This window comes from Pseudophryne corroboree, chromosome 2, assembly GCF_028390025.1.
Source record: "Pseudophryne corroboree isolate aPseCor3 chromosome 2, aPseCor3.hap2, whole genome shotgun sequence".
NCBI classification, from domain to species: domain Eukaryota; kingdom Metazoa; phylum Chordata; class Amphibia; order Anura; family Myobatrachidae; genus Pseudophryne; species Pseudophryne corroboree.
In genome coordinates this window covers 125,134,700-125,154,935 of record NC_086445.1, presented here as the reverse complement: position 1 = coordinate 125,154,935, position 20,236 = coordinate 125,134,700, and the positions used below count along the sequence as shown (strand labels likewise).

Genomic DNA, 20,236 nt, shown 5'->3' with positions numbered 1-20,236 from the left:
CCGGCTTCGGTACCACAAAAAGAGTGGAATAATACCCCTTCCCTTGTTGCAGAAGAGGTACCTTGACTATCACCTGCTGAGAGTACAGCTTGTGAATGGCTTCCAACACCGTCTCCCTTTCGGAGGGGGACGTTGGTAAAGCAGACTTCAGGAAACGGCGAGGTGGATCTGTCTCTAATTCCAACCTGTATCCCTGAGATATTATCTGCAGGATCCAGGGATCTACTTGCGAGTGAGCCCACTGCGCGCTGTAATTTTTGAGACGACCCCCCACGGTCCCCGAGTCCGCTTGAGAAGCCCCAGCGTCATGCTGAGGCTTTTGTAGAAGCCGGGGAGGGCTTCTGATCCTGGGAAGGAGCTGCGTGTTGCTGTCTCTTCCCTCGACCTTTGCCTCGTGGCAGATATGAATAGCCCTTTGCTCTCTTATTTTTAAAGGAACGAAAGGGCTGCGGTTGAAAAGTCGGTGCCTTTTTCTGTTGGGGAGTGACTTGAGGTAGAAAGGTGGATTTCCCGGCTGTAGCCGTGGCCACCAAATCTGATAGACCGACTCCAAATAACTCCTCCCCTTTATACGGCAAAACTTCCATATGCCGTTTTGAATCCGCATCGCCTGTCCACTGTCGCGTCCATAAAGCTCTTCTGGCCGAAATGGACATAGCACTTACCCGTGATGCCAGTGTGCATATATCCCTCTGTGCATCACGCATATAAAGAAATGCATCCTTTATTTGTTCTAACGACAGTAAAATATTGTCCCTGTCCAGGGTATCAATATTTTCAATCAGGGATTCTGACCAAACTACCCCCGCACTGCCCATCCAGGCAGTCGCTACAGCTGGTCGTAGTATAACACCTGCATGTGTGTATATACTTTTTTGGATATTTTCCATCCTCCTATCTGATGGATCTTTAAGTGCGGCCGTCTCAGGAGAGGGTAACGCCACTTGTTTAGATAAGCGTGTTAGCGCCTTGTCCACCCTAGGAGGTGTTTCCCAGCGCTCCCTAACCTCTGGCGGGAAAGGGTATAATGCCAATAATTTCTTTGAAATTATCAGCTTTTTATCAGGGGCAACCCACGCTTCATTACACACGTCATTTAGTTCTTCTGATTCAGGAAAAACTATAGGTAGTTTTTTCATACCCCACATAATACCCTGTTTAGTGGTACCTGTAGTATCAGCTAAATGTAACGCCTCCTTCATTGCCAAAATCATATAACGTGTGGCCCTACTGGAAAATACGGTTGATTCGTCACCGTCACCACTGGAGTCATCGCCTGTGTCTGGGTCTGTGTCGACCGACTGAGGCAAAGGGCGTTTCACAGCCCCTGACGGTGTTTGAGTCGCCTGGACAGGCACTAATTGATTGTCCGGCCGTCTCATGTCGTCAAACGACTGCTTTAGCGTGTTGACACTATCCCGTAGTTCCATAAATAAAGGCATCCATTCTGGTGTCGACTCCCTAGGGGGTGACATCCTCATATTTGGCAATTGCTCCGCCTCCACACCAATATCGTCCTCATACATGTCGACACACACGTACCGACACACAGCAGACACACAGGGAATGCTCCTAACGAAGACAGGACCCACTAGCCCTTTGGGGAGACAGAGGGAGAGTTTGCCAGCACACACCAAAAGCGCTATATATATATCAGGGATAGCCTTATAATAAGTGCTCCCTTATAGCTGCTTTGTTATATCAAAATATCGCCATAAATGTGCCCCCCCCTCTCTGTTTTACCCTGTTTCTGTAGTGCAGTGCAGGGGAGAGACTTGGGAGCCGTCCTGACCAGCGGAGCTGTGAGAGGAAATGGCGCCGTGTGCTGAGGAGATAGGCCCCGCCCCTTTTCCGGCGGGCTCGTCTCCCGCTATTTAGAAAAATTAGGCAGGGGTTAAATATCTCCATATAGCCTCTAGGGCTATATGTGAGGTATTTTTAGCCTTTATAGGTACTCATTTGCCTCCCAGGGCGCCCCCCTCCCAGCGCCCTGCACCCTCAGTGACTGCCGTGTGAAGTGTGCTGAGAGGAAAATGGCGCACAGCTGCAGTGCTGTGCGCTACCTTTAGAAGACTGCAGGAGTCTTCAGCCGCCGATTCTGGACCTCTTCTGATTTCAGCATCTGCAAGGGGGCCGGCGGCGTGGCTCCGGTGACCATCCAGGCTGTACCTGTGATCGTCCCTCTGGAGCTTGATGTCCAGTAGCCAAGAAACCAATCCATCCTGCACGCAGGTGAGTTGACTCCTTCTCCCCTCAGTCCCTCGCTGCAGTGATCCTGTTGCCAGCAGGAATCACTGTAAAATAAAAAACCTAGCTAAACTTTCTCTAAGCAGCTCTTTAGGAGAGCCACCTAGATTGCACCCTTCTCGGCCGGGCACAAAAATCTAACTGGAGTCTGGAGGAGGGTCATAGGGGGAGGAGCCAGTGCACACCACCTGATCGGAAAAAGCTTTACTTTTTGTGCCCTGTCTCCTGCGGAGCCGCTATTCCCCATGGTCCTTTCAGGAACCCCAGCATCCACTAGGACGATAGAGAAATAACATTGGGGGTAATTTAGAGCTGATCGCAGCAGCAAATTTGTTAGCAGTTGGGAAAACCCATGGGGGTCATTCCGAGTAAATCGCACGTAGCAACTTTTTGCTGCTTGTGCGATCAACTAGACGCCGCCTATGGGGGACTGTATTTTAGCATAGCAGGGCTGCGATCGCTTGTGCAGCCCTGCTATTCTTAAAAAGTTTTGTGCAGAACAAGACCAGCCCTGCAGTTACTTACCCTGTGCGATGGATCCAGCGATGAAGGTTCCGGAATTGACGTCAGACAACTGCCCTCCAAACGCCTAGAAACGCCTGCGTTCGGATCTCCACGCCCGGAAAACGGTGAGTATCTGCCCCGGAACGCCTCCCCACTGTCAATCTTCTTGAGATCGCTTTAGCGATCACTTTCTACTGGTCGTTGCCCGGCGACGGCTGTCGGTGGGCAACGACGTGCGTGCACATTGCGGGCGCCGCGCATGCGCATTTCCAACCCGTTTGCACCACAGCGATGAATAACTGCATGCGAACGGGTCGGAATGACCCCCTATGTGCACTGCAGGTGTGGCAGATATAACATTTGCAGATAGAGTTAGATTTGGGTAGGTAATATTGTTTCTGTGCAGGGTAAATACTGGCTGCTTTATTTTTACACTGCAATTTACAGTAGATTTCAGTTTGAACACACCCCACCCAAATCTAACTCTCTCTCTGCACATGTTATATCCGCCCCACCTGCAGTGCACATGGTTTTGCCCAACTGCTGACAAATTTGCTGCTGCAATCAACTCTAAATTAGGCCTATTGTGCTTAACAGAGTACATGAAAGGACTGCAACTGTTCACTCATATTGTAAATGTTACAGAAAACTTGTCACGATCCATAAAGCAACAAGACAGAGAAAGTTAGTCTATGCATTATGGGGGCCATTCCTAGTTGTTCGCTCGTTGCCGATTTTCGCAATGGAGCGATTAAGGAAAAAATGCACATGCGCATGGTACGCAGTGCGCATGCGCTAAGTATTTTAGCACAAAACTTAGTAGATTTACTAACGTCCGAACTAAGAATTTTCATCGTTGAAGTGATCGTAGTGTGATTGACAGGAAGTGGGTGTTTCTGGGCGGAAACTGACCGTTTTCTGGGAGTGTGCGGAAAAACGCAGGCGTGCTGGGATAAAACGCAAGAGTGTCTGGAGAAACGGGGGAGTGGCTGGCCGAACGCAGGGCATGTTTGTGACGTCAAACCAGGAACGAAACGGGCTGAGCTGATCGCAGTGTAGGAGTAAGTCTCAAGCTACTCAGAAACTGCTAAGAATTATTTATTTGCAATTCTGCTAATCTTTCGTTCGCAATTCTGCTATGCTAAGATACACTCCCAGAGGGCGGCGGCCTAGCGTGTGCAATGCTGCTAAAAGTAGCTAACGAGCGAACAACTCGGAATGAGGGCCTATATACAGTACCTTATCAGGATGAGGTCTGTTATTCCTGGCCCCTGAAGCAGTTGCAGCTCTAATAGGTTCTGGTTTGGAATACTGCTTCCAGCTAAACTCATTATTGTACATGCTTATTCCCACAGGGTCACAGAGATAGTATGGATTCCTGTAGCTTTTAGAGGTCTTCGGACTAAGAGAGAAACAAAACAGCATGGACACAAATGAGACTCTGCCTGTAGCTGGCACGTCATGACAGACAAAGATAAATGATCTCGCAGTACTGTGACCAATGCAAAACTGTAATAGATCAATGTCCTGGTGAAAGTGTGTGTCACTGCACTGAAATATTAACCTAATAAAGTCTGTATTGGATTGTTGACAGCAGTTTTCTCTCACAGAGTCCTGGCAATCGTGTGCTGTGTTCTCTATCTTTCTGTGGCTTCATAATAGACATGAGAAGCTTCTGAGTACAATGTGTGGATGGATGTGACACAGGCCGACCCTTATCGGATGACCTTACTGATAACATCTTGGTTAAATGACTAAAACTGTAGTTGATTAAATGACTGAAACAGTGCTGCAGCATACTGAGGAAAAGTAGGCGGGAATGTAATAAATACTTCTATCTGAATGAATTAATACACAAAGTAGGTGCCCCAACATAACCAACATTCAAATATCAAGTAATATTATATGTGACTTACCGTACAGCTACTGTTGGGGAATCAACTTTATTTGGGTAGTCCCGATTCATAGTGGTTTCATATGGATCCCATATGCTTCCTCCTAGATAACAGCAAAAATATAAGTTATTAATTACAGCCAAAAAGAAGTACAATCTGTGGTAATTAAAAAAAGCTATCCCTTAAAGGTTTTCTGACTATCATGATGTTTATCATTAATGATCAAATAATTCCAACTCCATGGAAAAAAAGACTTGAACCTCTGGATCTTATTTACTGTACAATAGCCACAAGGCAGACGGATCTTGTGATGTATTAGCAGAGCACATGCTCTTAGGCCAAGCGTATACACCTTAGGGCGACTCAGAGTTGTACTGCTCTCAGCTGCACCTCTAATTGTGGGTGAATGGGCATGACTGGGTGGTAATGAGGTATTTGCAAGTAGGCTAAGATGAGTAAGGGTGTGCTGGATGTAAGACTATATGGGATCAGGTCAGAATCCCTGTAGTTGAAATACTCACGCCGTTATCCTGACGCAGCTCGGAATGCCGGCTCTGGCATCCCGACACCAGGGATCCCAAACGACACACTGCCAGAGAGGTAAGTCGTAAGGGGGGGAGGGGTTAGGTTTAGGCTGTGGGGGGAGGGTTAGTCTTAGGCACCCCCAGGGAGAGTTAGGCTGCGGGGGGTGAAGGGTTAAGTTTAGGCTGCGGTAAGGGGGCGTTAGGTTTAGGCACTACCGGGGAGGGTTAGGCTGCAGATGGCGGGTGGGTGGGGGGGATCGATTTAGGCTGCGGAACGGGAGGGTTAGGGTGCCATTGGGGGGCGGTAAGTATACTTACCTTCCCCCTGTAGGATTCACACTGTCAGGATGCCGCGGTAGGTATTCTGACCGCCGGCATCCCGACTGCCAGCATTCCGAACCCAACCCATGCTTGTTTCCAGGAAACCAGGCGTATCAACTGCATCAAGTATATGTTGGTAACGTGTCCCTGGGGAAGTTGACAATTATCAAACAAAACGTATGGTTAGGAGCAGGCGGCGATGTGAACAATGCTGCATACGGATGAATAAAGTTATGTAGTTGGGTGCACAGAATACTTGAACAATTATTATTACACCCATCTTGCATTCCGCTCCGGCCCATGCGGCTGTGTACCTTTTAGCTGTTATTTCCAAACAGGGCTGGTTGGTAAAATTACTGCTAGATCCACACTAACAGCTCACCTACCTAGAGAAGCCAGTGCTGTCTTGGGTCTCCTCAGTGTCCTGTCTAAGGGTCTGGAAGGCTTTTCACTGCCACCTACTTTGGAAGATATTAGAAGACATGCGGCCAAATGTTCACATTTCTCTTTGTCCACCAGTGATTTGCTTTTATCTGTCAGATAGTTCAGCTGTTCCATGAACTGTGGTTTCAGGATGTCACCATTGAGCTAGAATGTTATGGAGAGAAGAAAAAAAAAAGAGAACGACCACATAAATGTAATGCAGCAGCTAACTTTGATCTTTATGATGTGAGCAACCAAATATTCCCTGTAAAGTGCTGCAGAATGTGTGCGCTATATAAATAACTTCAGAAATAAATGTGTTTCATATACCCTGTGCCTTTCCAGCCTTAACAGTGAAATAGAAAATCCCTTTTATAACTTTGGGGATAATACAGACCTGATCGCTAGGGTGCGTTTTTTGCATCCCTGCGATCAGGTAGTCGCCGCCTACAGGGGGAGGGGCAAATTGCTGTGCAGGGGTGCATTCGCATGTGCAGGAGAACTGCACAAACAGAAGTTTGTGCAGTCTCTGCACAGCCCAGGACTTACTCAGCTGCTGCGATGATCGGGGCCGGAGCTGATGTCACGAATCCTTCCACAAAATGCCGGGTCCCTCCTGCGTTTTTTCGGACACTACCTTGAAACGGTCAGTTGCCACCCACAAACGCCCTCTTCCTGTCAATCTCCTTGCGATCGCTGGTGCGACTGCATTTTTCGCACCATCCCGTCACTGTGGACCGTCGCGCCTGCGCATTGCGGTGCATGCGCAGTTCAGACCTGATTGCCCGCTGTGCGAAAAACGCACAGCAGTGATCAGGTCTGAATTAGCCCCTTTGTCTTATTCTTAATTACATTCTTGATCACCTCTATTTAACCCTTTAAATAACCAGACATCATAAAAAGATGACAAGTAGAATAAACAGCGGCACTTGGAGTATTGAAAAAGTTATATTGAAGTGTATATAAAAGATTCCAACATTTCGAGGCACAGACGTCTCTTCTCCAGAGAGCAACGGATCAGTTTCCATATCTATCTATAGTCACAGTCTATACACTGCACACACATAACCATGCATTGGCCAAACTGGGAGCAGCACGGAGTGACTTAGTTGCTTTACACCTATTTATTTTTAAAACTAGCAGAAGACCAGTATAATAACCATGGTAATCTATACAAACCCTATTTATTATACAATGACATTTGCCTCAATATTCTAGCTTCAACCTTATATAACATTTATATTTAGCTTTAGCAATGCCAAGGTCTGCATCACTCTTGGAAATAGAGGTCTTAGTAGTGTTGGCACACACTATCTTCTCGTGCCATGTATGTGTCAACGGATGGTCTTCGGTTTGCAGGCTGTCGGGATCCCGGCGCACACTATACCGGCGCCGGAATCCCTACACCCGGCATACCGACACCTTTTCTCCCTCTTGGGGGTCCACGACCCCCTTGGAGGGAGAATAGATAGCACTGTATCGGCAGCGTGGCGAGCACAGCGTGGCGGGCTCATTTGCTTTCGCCCAGCTGTCGGCATGGATTCCGGCGCCGGTATGCAGGCTGCCGGCATACCATACTACACCCGTGCCAACCTGTGGTGTTACAGTAGCAGTGTGACAATAGCTTCTTACTTTTACTTTCCAATGGTAATACCCTGATGCTTCAAGGGGCACTCTGCACACCAACTGAATGAGTTGTGTAAAATAATTGCACCACCCCAGTGTTACCCCAGCTCGGGTGATTGCAGCCACAGGCGTGCTACGCAGGCACCGGCTATTATACAGCTATATAATAAGTAGGGGTATGGGTCATGAGGTCGACCACACTTAGGTCGACAGTCATGAGGTCGACCACTATTGGTGAACATGCATTAGGTCGACATGGTCACTAGGTCGACATTGTCATTAGGTTGACATGAACAAGGTCGACATGGAAAAAGGTCGACATGAGGTGTTTTTTGTTGTTGCTTTTTTGGTGTTGTTTTCTTCGTAAAGTGACGGGGAACCCCAATTAGTGCACCGTGTACCCTCGCATGGCTCGCCATGCTTCGGACAAGGCGCCTCACTCCGCTATGGCTGCGCTCGGCACAGGTTACTATTCCCATTCGTAGTCCACATGGATCGTAAAGTATGAAAAAGTAAAAAAAAAACAAAACGTGAAAAACGCATGTCAACCTTTTTCCCATGTCGTCCATGACGACCAATAGTGGTCGATCTAATGGCTGTCGGCATAAAGACCGTATCCCATAAGTAGAGCAGGACAGTACACAGCATACAGCGCTGTCTGTGTCACTCTATCTGTGGGGACTTGAAGTTGTACCGATGTCCCAGCCACTGCCAGTCCCAGTATACAGAGTCTGCGCCCCCTGCCTGCCGCCAGCTCTAACCTGGGTGGTGATCATGGTGGATGGACGGACAGGGAGCCGCTCCCCTGGGTCTGCTCTCGGTGCCGGCAGCCGGGTCTCTCTCTCTGCTCCGGCCGGCCGGACTCTTCTGCATTACGAGAATGTTATCTCTCTCTCTGGCCCGGACGCTGCAGTTGCCGGGCAACGCTCAGACCTGTGCACGGGATCAGTTACCATGGGGGCGGGTTGCAGCCGGGTACACGTGTGCAGGGTACGAAAGCAGGGAACGCCACGCCCCCGTTGTCACCTAGGTGGCATCGCTGCCGTCAGTGTTTTTGCTGGGGAAAGTTGAGGCACAGACAGAGTGGGACATGTCAGGGAGATACTGGCACTAGTGACAGTTCGGTCACAGGGGGGCAAATGGGAGGGGAGTACACTGCTGGCAGTGGGGCATGTCATGTAGATGCTGGGGACAGTTGGGGCACGTGGGGGCATTTGTGGAAGCAGGCTGGTGATGGGGCATGTGAGGGAGATTCTTGGGACAACTGGGGCACTAAGGGGACATGGGAAGCATTAACATACCGCTGCATGGGATCCCGGTGATCACAATGCCGACGCTGGAATCTCGCACAGCGGTGTAGCAAGGGCCAGGGCCGGATTAAGAGCCACATGGGCCTGGAGCTGAAATTATTCAAGTGCCTATTGTAAGAAACTGGGGAGGTGTGATCAGTGCTGTGTGGGTGCAGTGAGATCCATGTGGGCGTGTACGTCCAGTAGCGCAAGCAGGGGGGGGGGGGTTTCTGTGTACCTGGAAACCCCCCCTGATGAGCCAAATGTTCATTTGTGAGACGGAGACAGCAGTGTCTCCGTCTCAGCAAAAGCCGCGACCACGGAGCTACCACTGCAGCAGCAGCAGAGAGCTATGTACAGTAGCTCTCTGCATAGACAAAGTCCGGGGAGAGCTGCTGGCTGCGCATGGTCAGCCGCAGCAGCTCTCTCCCTCCTCATTGACCGCCAGTCTGCTCCCGCCTCCCACTGCTCCCAGCCGCTGGTGGTATGTACAGTATACCACCAATACTGTATATGTGTGTGTATCATATGTACTGTATGTATTTACAGGGATGTATGAGTATGATGTATGAGTATCCTGTGTTTGCCCCTGACGTCCCCTACATTATCAGCTCCAAAGTCTCCTTAAATATGTCAAAATATAAAAAATAGCATAATGTTTTTAGAAAAATAGAAATGCAGTATTAAAAGTTATGATTAATGTCCAACTATGTGGCCAGCAGGTGGCTAGTGATCATCATGCTGCCATGACGATGGGCCTATTTTTTGTGGAGGCCTGGAGCTGTAGCTCCATCCGCCCCATTGTTAATCTGGCCCTGGCAATGGCCAGGGTACTGGTATGGTCCCTGGCCTTGCTACTAGGTGCCATGTGCATCCTTGCCTGGGATAGGCCGGAATCCGGAGGGATCCTGGTGCCGTCCCAAAGCGCCGGATGCAGCAGGGGCTTGGTCCTCCCGCCTGCCCCTCTGGCTGAAGAGTTCAGCGGTCGTGGGGGAAGGTGGTGAATCGCCACCGCCGCTCCACGTGGGTGATGGCGGCGGACCTGCATCCTCCAGGATTCGGGTCACGCCAATCACAGCGCCACATTTCGAATTTGGCGCCAGCGGTGAGCCAATCACGGCTCACGAGCTGGCGGCCAATCAAGAGTGGCGGCGGCGAGCCAATCCCGGCTCGCCGCGTCATAGCCCTGCCTCCCGGCACTGGCTTTTATTAACCAGCGCCGGGCGCGAGGCCTGAGTTCATCAGCCAGGAGGGAGCAGAGAAGAGCTCCCGAAGACTGAAAATAGAAGACAGAAGTGGCAGAAGTCCTGGGGGGCGACGGCTGTGGTGAAAGAGCTGTTACACACTGTAGCCCGCCTGGTGAAGTACAAAGAGCCGACACCCGTCGGTGAAGACGTTGGAAGCCCTGGGACAGCAGTGTGCGACGCCACCGCTGCCCAGGTGAAGACTCCAGGAAGCCCGAAAGTGTTGTGAGCCGTTCCGCCTCCGGCGAAGACCACGCGGTGGGCGGAGCCAGACCAGGCTTGGTCCAGCCACAGCCCTTAGGACGGGTATGTCAAGGTGGTGCGCCCCACCCCCTCCCTAGACCACCAGGGATTCGGGCACTAGGCTCATGGGGCATAATAGGCATTAGGCCTGAGGCGCCATAGTCGGGCACTAGGCCCGGGACCCAAGGGCATTAGGCCCAATAGAACCATGCAATAGGCGGGCATTAGGCCCGGGCTGCAATACGGGCCCAATAGGATATGTCTGGCCACAAAGGTTAGGATAGGCCCCCTAACGGCAACAGTAGGCCGGGGCAGGTAGGGCAACAGGCCCGCGCTACTGTGTAGGGTTAGATAAGTCGGCGCTAGGCCGCAGGTGTTGTAAGTCGGCGCTAGACCGCAGGTTGTGTAAGTCGGCGCTAGGCCGCATGTGTGGTAAGTTGGTGCTAGGCTGCATGTTGTGTAAGTCGGCGCTAGGCCGTGGTATCTCTTGATCCGGCGCTAGGCCGCAGGACCCCTAGTTAAGGATGTACAGTCAGGCCACCATTGAAGGTAGGCTGTCGGAAGTTACGCGCTGGTGAGTATCACAAGGTTGAAACAAGTAACCGTATTGTGTCATAACCTCTGCATAAGTGTCTCTCCGTTGTATCGCGTAAGCCGCGCCACGTCCCGTGGGCTGCGCTGTGTGTTCTATTACAGGAGCGAAGAAGAGGAAGGGCCAGTCCTCTGGCAGTGACCCGCGGGTATAGCTGGTGAGCATTATTGTGTTTCGTACGTTTTCATGTGTGTACGTTGCCCCTTTTCCCCATCCCCCTTTGGGCGTTTTCGTTCAGGGTCGCGCCTGGTGCTTCGCACCACAACGGGAGCACCCAGTCTGAGGCAACAAGTGCCAATGATGACCCTTCACTGAGCCCAGCGGAGGCCACCCCTGTGTAGTGTGTCCCCTGATAAAGCTAAATATTTATCGTATATAAAACCCTTTATGAGGTCTAAGAACACTGTACGCTATTTATGTATGGAGTACCGTAAGGGTACGCACTTTGCGTAACAATCGCTTAGCCGTAGTCGAGACGCTCAAGCGTCACGTTCGCTCACGGCCAAGAGATTACAGGCAGGCACGCTATTGGCTGCCGACTAACGTAATGATTCGCTATAGCGTAGCGGACGCTGTATCGGGAGCGGGCTGCTCGAGCGATACAGACGCTCACGAGAATACGCTGTTGGTATCGGGCACACTTATGGGTGAGCGACTACCGTAATGCTACGCTATCAGCGTAGCGGACGTTCGAGACCACGAGGAGATCACGAGCGGCACTGACGCTCACAATGTTAAACCTTTAAATCTAAACCATAAACGGTGTATTATGCAGTAAAACCTTAGTGTAATGATAGAGTGTAAATGCAACACAGAATAACCTTATTACCTTTAAAGCTGTTCGAGCGTCACCGACGCTCTGAGAATACTTAACACTATAAGAAATACACAGATACCTGGGCTTAGGGTCCAACGCCTAATATGTATATATTTTGAATGATATACTTTGCAAAAGAATTAATACAAATACAAATCATACACTACAATATAACATAGACTACCTAACCAGATAACTACACAGGAAATACAATACAATTACTATTTAAGAGAAAATAAGAGAGAAAGAGGAAGAGAGAGAGAGAGAAATTGGCCCACAATAACAAGAAGATCAATATAGTTGCGGAGAAACACTTACGCACAAAGGAAACGATCGCATGCGCCTCTGGACATCCAGCTCCCGATTTTCAGCAATGATAACCGTTGAAGAGTGAGAGCTGGATGTGATCGGCCTGCCTATTTATGCCCCACACACAATGCAATTCAATGGTCCCTACAATCTCATTGTTCATTGGACACAGGAATTCGGCTTCGCATTATAACAAAAGGTCATAGGTTGATTCATACAGGTGGGCTGTGACTGCTTCCAACTGTTCAGGTGGGTGGGACACTGAGTTTCCCGCCGCATGACTAAATAAGAACAAATAATAGTAAATGGACATAAACTTCTTATGTCCATAACTATTCGCACGAGCGATTAATCCGCTCCAAACCAACACCGGAATATTGCTATTTAAATACTCTTCCGATGGGTACCAAACACCACTGTATGACCCCTGTTAGACCCTTCGTACAATACAAAGAGGGATCTCTCTGTTCAGGAACATGCTATGTTAACTAAACTTTCAGAATCTATCAAAGGGACCATGATCTACAAAATACATTATATAGTGAAAATATGTAACGATTGAGTCGCACGCTACGATCACATAAACTCTACCGTAAATACGCATACCGTGCGCCTGCGGGTGCCCGCGACTGTGAGTATGCGCACGTACGGGAGAGCGCACGCATGCGCAGCACGGACCTGTGTGAGGTGCAAATATGGTAGTGTGCATAGAGATATTTTTCTGACTTTGACAGTCCACCCTTTGGCAGTCAATAATAACTGCCACCTTCTAAAACATTTCAAAAGAGAAAAATATATGTCAGGGGTTAATACATTTACATGGTTGGGTAGGGGAGGAGAGGAGAAGGTAGGAAAAGGGTATGACCTAGTGAGATAGCAGAAGCATGTGTGTATGAATCCGTGCTTGGGGGTCATGTATCATCGTGCCGTACGTGTTTTAGATCAAGCTTCGAGGTATTGCGAAGTATACATTTGAATTCCTTCTTATCCCGTGGTACGGGTCTGTGGATGGGCTGTCAAACTTTACCGAGCTCTTTTCGGCTTTGGTTGTAACAAAATGGGGGAGCACATTTTAGTTGATGATACATGAATGGGGGAGATATGTGATTGCTGATATCTGTGCCTGTATTCCCTATCGACTATGTGTGTCATTACCTGAGGGTTGTAGAAATGAAGAAAAGACATAATTACGGTAAATGCGGTGGTATTCTATGTCAGGTAAATGTACATTCGTCGATTGAGGTCTTGTTTGGTGTCTGTTGAATGCAGTCTTCTTTGTGCTTTTGCCCATAAGGTGCGAGCAAAAGCTGTCAATGTCCATAGATTTACAAAAGTGTTGGGCTAGCGTAATTTTAAAATTTCTAGGGAAACTGGGGATCCATGGCATAGTTCATCAAAAATCTGTGTATCAGGTTGTCAAAACTTCTTCTTTAATCTCTCTGTTGTCTGTATATCGGCTCATCAAATTCCTCGTCCAAGTGGGTCTTTTTACCTTGGAGGAAACGGAAAAACAGGTGAAAGAAACGGACCGTAGAAATCGCATTTTCATCACATTATTGTTTCTACATTTGGATCATAAATCAAGTCCATTGGAACTACAGTTTCCTCACTCCTTAAACTCATTACCTCAGGTAGTACATTTCCAATATAACACAATCCTTCAGAGTTTGGGGCAAGCCGCTCATACGCCTTTCTCCCGCATATGAAATATGCATCATCGGGGAGAACATATGGGACGGAATATGTCATTACCATGTTACACATTTTCCATGTGAACTCTCCTAACCCTAATTCTCCCATCTGTTTAGTACACCTATCAGTTTGTACGATCTGTGCACTGTATCCTAGTGATACATCTCCAACTCTCGTAATCCTACTTCCTAGGGTATACCTATACCGGAAAGATTTTCCTCTACTGGCTATGTGGCGTATAAGCTCTGTATCTGTAGGCATTCTATCTGCTCTATGCGAAAAGGTCATGGTTTGATTACTCCATGACACTTCCCAATTTCCCGGCTTTCGGGGATTGGAAATGTTAAAACATATGAGGGATCTATCCACATGATATTGGTGGAGCTTCAAACTAGGAGGACTGGAGATATTAAACCTCCTGTCCACCGGTCTCCCACCCTTTAGCTCAAGTACCTCCCCTACCGTTAAAGGAAATGGTACTAGCCCTGATTTGCTATGACCTTGAGGTACTTGAGAGCATACCCAACAATCTGTTTGATTTAACACACTACCCACTAAGGAGTGATAGTCACTCAATGGATGCCGGTCCATGTGGATATTAAAACTGGATTGGCATTTCTTGATGCACCCATCCTCAACTACATTGTCACAGAGCCTACAGATACAGTTCTCTTTTCAGCTAACAATCCTTAAGAGAAAAATGTTTACAACTAACATGGCTAGATCGTTTCTGGTACTCGCCTTTTGCTTGGTGGTTGTATTGCTATTGGAAATTTACACCTCCGTCTCAGTCATCGGAACCTTTCTGGATCCTTTCTCGACCTCCATGGTACTCTCGCCGGAACAGACTGCTCTGGTCAACATCATGGTCAACAGGAAAATCCATATCACAGTCTCTTTGGGCAAGTCCATCTTACAGGAGGAGAAAAGAAGAAATTTGTAATGGGGGTACAGAAAAAAACAGTTTGAGGGGGAGAGAAACTTGTCACGATAATTAAGTTCTCTAGTCTTGTTGTTCTTCTTGTTCTGCTGTCATCTCAAAGGTGCTGTCTCTCAGTCTTCCAAACGAACATTCCGGTGATGCAATATTCCCTCCAAACCAGCGATCTTTCTGTAAGGAGAAAAAAAAATCTTGCATTGCCATTTGTCTAACTGAGGTGTGACATACCATCTTTAAAACATGAGTGAGAAGAGGAAAAAAAACAAAAGAGAGAGAGAGAACAATTCATATATGTATATATAACATAACACATCAATAAACATTTTCTAAAACATTGTCAGATCATCAGGCCGTCATATCTACATGTCCAATGGTTTCCTTGCGCAGTCCCTCCCCCCCAGCACTTCCACATTCCATTGTCTGTATCTGGCCAGAATACATTGATGCGGATAGGTCATGCTGGGGTTTGGTAGACTTCTGCAAAGACCGAGTATATATGTAATGTTTGAATCCTACCAATAATCGTCAGAGATGGGGAGAGAGAAAAAGAAACATTTCACAGATACATTTACAACGTTTCACCCGGTCATTCCTGTGTCTTCAGGGAATGACCTCCCAATTTATTAACTATAACCTCAGGCTTACCATCAGTCCTAATGATCACCTTTCTTGATTGCACATTATGGGTGTGGCTCAAAATTCTTCCTATATGATCCCTGTTTATAATTGTGTGTGTTTTAATTTTGCTCATTTCTTGGTCTAGGGGGTCTGACTTTATGTGGGTTATTACAGTCGCTGGCATAATACCCTTCTCTTCTACAATGATAACAAACCCTGGGTTTCCTCCACGTGTCAATGACCTGAGGTCTTGGTTGATTTGATGCCTCCTCAAACGCTCGGATGCTCATCGCCATCAACCGTTTTCCCTGTGCTTCCCTGGTTTCTTGGATATTATGATTATGTCGTTGTCTAGGGGGCTGATGTGACTTTTGTCTACTTCCTGATCTACAATCTCTTGCAAAATGACCTTCCTTCTGGCAATTGTAACAGACTTCCACATTTGAATTTCTCGCAGGGGTTTGGGGCTTATGCTGGAGTGGTCTTGTGGTTAGGGCCTGTATACTTGCGGCCATTAATTTATCACTTTGTGACTCTCTGTATCTGGTGATATTTTGATCAATATCAATAGCGGCCTCTCTTAATGCGGCCACTGAGATATTTCTCCAGTTTGGGTTGGTGGTCTGTACCCTTGTTCTCAATACCTCCTTTAAACCATTCATTAATACCTTAACCGCTATTTCTCTATGCTGTGCGCATGTTTTGATGTCTGTGATCCCAGTGTTCCTAGCCATTACTTGCAGTGCTCGATTGAAATAATTGGAAATACTTTCCCTTTCGTTTTGTCTTATGGAGAAGATTTCATTCCACTTGACAACGGCAGGGAAATATACTTCCAACTGTTGGTTTATCTGCTTAATACATTCCTGATTGTGTTCCTCCGTTTGAGGTACTTCTGTGTCTAATTGACAATCAGTAATAAATTTCGCAGGGTCAACACTGGAGGGCAAACATGCCCTCAGCACTGTCCGCCAATCTTTGTTGGTGGGTTCTGTTGAGTTTCCTAGTTCTTTAATGAACCTTTGACATGCGACTAGATTTTTCCTTGGATCAGGAAATTCGGACATAATTGATCTCAATTCGGTCCGGGACCAGGGACAGCGCATTGCACTGTCCTGGACGGGAATGGTTCCCTGATCGTCAGTCTTCCCATTGGGGACTGTGATCACCCTGACAGGACTAAACTCAATTACATCACCTTGTTTTGGTCTTACAATATGGGGTACATTTGTTTGTGCGTGATATAAAACATTGTACGTACCTGTGGACACGACCTCACCTGACCCTCCGTTAGGGGGTTTGATTATTGCCTTTACCGATTTGGTCGCGTCCACCTGGATGTCTTGTGTGATGGCTGCTGGAAGTGGTGCCGACATCGTGTTGAGTTCACTTTCTTGCTCGTATTCCTGAGGGAAGTTTGACATGGGGTGCAACTTGCACGGGTTAATAGTTGTACATTTAACAGCATTACAATTATCATCGTTATGTTTATTACACTTATTCTTATCATCTATACTACAGTTGCTAAGTGCGTTTTTATTGTTCAACATTGTGCCTTTCTCCGCAACCATAATCCTCTCCATTGCCACATCTCTCCTCCCAAGATGAGAGTCAGGTATGTCAGTTAGCTCTTTTTGCATTTCACTTTCCTGTTGCCATAACTTTAAACAGTCATAATGTTTGATCCGTCTCTTTGCTGGTTCAATAAGACCTATCCTTCTCCTTAGATTTAGTAACACTTCTGGGCTAAAGCTACCTATTCTTGGGAATTTCTCCCCGTCATGTACAGTCATTCTTTCCCATTCATCACATAAAACCTCTGTGTGTGAACCGTATTTTTCACACATTACATACCTGGCCGACCCTATTGGTCGGTTTACTAAATCAACCCGAACCGAGGTTGATCGCCCCCTACCTGAACAACTGGCCCCCATAACTTGCAGGTGTTGCTTTTCTTCAGCGAACCCTTACAAAAACCAAGATGTCCGGGGCAGGCTGGCGGTGAAGTTTACCGAGTACTCCACTCACTTCTCGCCCACGTTGGCCAGTAACACAATCACTGTATCCAGAGCTGTTGTACCCAACCTAGGGCCCCTGTGAACCTTTATTTACTGGGGCGCGTTCCCCAGCAAGTATCGGTTGTTGGATAGTTCCTGAGTGACCAGCGAACTTCCCTTAAAATAAAAAAAATTACACAAATCACGTTAAAATGTACAAATAGCGTTTATGACCTTCGTACACAAATAGTACCGGTCAGGTTTACTAATGCACACAATTACGTGCGGTACAATCGTTCAGCACATAAGCAACTAATCTTATGTGTGGAGCGACCAGTGGAATCGAAAATTTCGGCTGCGAATTCCTTCAGCCAGAGCTTAATGGCCTATATGGGTTCCGCACCAACCCTTCTTGGTGTTGTGCTACTTGTCTCTATAGCGGACTTCCTTGTCTGCTGTACCTGGACCTCCTGGTCTGTTATGCGACCTCCTGGTCTGTTACAGTATGACCTCCTGGTCTGCTACACTCTAATGCTCAAATTTTTTTATGTTTAACCAGAGATGCCTCCCTAGCCACCATGCACGTCACTTACATGTATGTACCTTCACGAGAACTCGATACTTTTCTTGTGGTTCAACCTCAAAATTGTATAATTGCAAACACTCACTCACCACATGTACACTTTTGTTTCTATTTCTATTTCTGCGCAGAAATTTTCTTTAAACCAGATGTGTTGTAAATTTGGAGAAGGATCTGTTAATCTAAATTTCGGATATAAAAATAGATTTGCGCTATTTATCGCCTGTTGCGTTACTTACCGCGTTGCGCTATTTATCGCGTTGAAAAAAAATTAACACTTGTGATTTGAGTTACGTGGGCGTACCCGTACGCTCCGTTGCGTAATATACGCTGCGTGCGTCGGCCCTTGGATTGCGTACGCAAGTCTCAGTCCTTTGTTAGAGACACGTGTACGCAAAGCAAAGATCCACCGTAACACAATTTATACGTTTATCAATGTAGATGATCCTTTATCATCTACCACGCACCACACTGACTTCGCCTTGTCTCTCAGGCACAGCTGTGTGTTTGTCTATACTTTAACTATATTACCTTTACTCTTAAACTATGAAATAGCGGCAAATCTCTCTTAGCACGTTTATCAACTATAAAACTGGCAAACAGGGGAGTGATATACGAAAATACACGAATGAAAAGAAATGCAGATATGCGTGCGTGTGTACGCAAGACAGAAATAAACAGTTTTAAAAAGACACTATCATTTTGTTCTTACCTCCGGTTCCCGGATTCCTTCAGCACCCTTTACTAAGAGAAGCAGACGCTTATCCAAACAGCACTACGAGGAATATGATCACCCGCTCTTTGCTGCTGGATAATGTCTGCTGAAATTACCTAGTGCAGATATGTGAAGGACGGGCGAGCCGCCAATTGATAAAGCTAAATATTTATCGTATATAAAACCCTTTATGAGGTCTAAGAACACTGTACGCTATTTATGTATGGAGTACCGTAAGGGTGCGCACTTTGCGTAACAATCGCTTAGCCGTAGTCGAGACGCTCAAGCGTCACGTTCGCTCACAGCCAAGAGATTACAGGCAGGCACGCTATTGGCTGCCGACTAACGTAATGATTCGCTATAGCGTAGCGGACGCTGTATCGGGAGCGGGCTGCTCGAGCGATACAGACGCTCACGAGAATACGCTGTTGGTATCGGGCACACTTATGGGTGAGCGACTACCGTAATGCTACGCTATCAGCGTAGCGGACGTTCGAGACCACGAGGAGATCACGAGCGGCACTGACGCTCACAATGTTAAACCTTTAAATCTAAACCATAAACGGTGTATTATGCAGTAAAACCTTAGTGTAATGATAGAGTGTAAATGCAACACAGAATAACCTTATTACCTTTAAAGCTGTTCGAGCGTCACCGACGCTCTGAGAATACTTAACACTATAAGAAATACACAGATACCTGGGCTTAGGGTCCAACGCCTAATATGTATATATTTTGAATGATATACTTTGCAAAAGAATTAATACAAATACAAATCATACACTACAATATAACATAGACTACCTAACCAGATAACTACACAGGAAATACAATACAATTACTATTTAAGAGAAAATAAGAGAGAAAGAGGAAGAGAGAGAGAGAGAAATTGGCCCACAATAACAAGAAGATCAATATAGTTGCGGAGAAACACTTACGCACAAAGGAAACGATCGCATGCGCCTCTGGACATCCAGCTCCCGATTTTCAGCAATGATAACCGTTGAAGAGTGAGAGCTGGATGTGATCGGCCTGCCTATTTATGCCCCACACACAATGCAATTCAATGGTCCCTACAATCTCATTGTTCATTGGACACAGGAATTCGGCTTCGCATTATAACAAAAGGTCATAGGTTGATTCATACAGGTGGGCTGTGACTGCTTCCAACTGTTCAGGTGGGTGGGACACTGAGTTTCCCGCCGCATGACTAAATAAGAACAAATAATAGTAAATGGACATAAACTTCTTATGTCCATAACTATTCGCACGAGCGATTAATCCGCTCCAAACCAACACCGGAATATTGCTATTTAAATACTCTTCCGATGGGTACCAAACACCACTGTATGACCCCTGTTAGACCCTTCGTACAATACAAAGAGGGATCTCTCTGTTCAGGAACATGCTATGTTAACTAAACTTTCAGAATCTATCAAAGGGACCATGATCTACAAAATACATTATATAGTGAAAATATGTAACGATTGAGTCGCACGCTACGATCACATAAACTCTACCGTAAATACGCATACCGTGCGCCTGCGGGTGCCCGCGACTGTGAGTATGCGCACGTACGGGAGAGCGCACGCATGCGCAGCACGGACCTGTGTGAGGTGCACATATGGTAGTGTGCATAGAGATATTTTTCTGACTTTGA

The 20,236-nt window shown here is 47.1% G+C and overlaps 1 protein-coding gene across 1 annotated transcript in view; it reads right to left on the bottom strand.

Moving 5' to 3' along the window:
* TEX26 (testis expressed 26) overlaps positions 1–8,501 on the bottom strand; it is a 33,694-nt gene extending 25,193 nt beyond the window's left edge. Inside the window, exons 1-4 of the mRNA XM_063951687.1 lie at positions 8,302–8,501; positions 5,878–6,079; positions 4,668–4,749; positions 3,991–4,153 (exon numbers count right to left, since the gene is read on the bottom strand). Of these exons, the coding sequence (XP_063807757.1) occupies positions 3,991–4,153; positions 4,668–4,749; positions 5,878–6,079; positions 8,302–8,316 (462 nt within the window). The 5' untranslated portion in view covers positions 8,317–8,501. The remainder of the gene's footprint in view (positions 1–3,990; positions 4,154–4,667; positions 4,750–5,877; positions 6,080–8,301) is intronic.
* Positions 8,502–20,236: the final 11,735 nt, after the last annotated feature.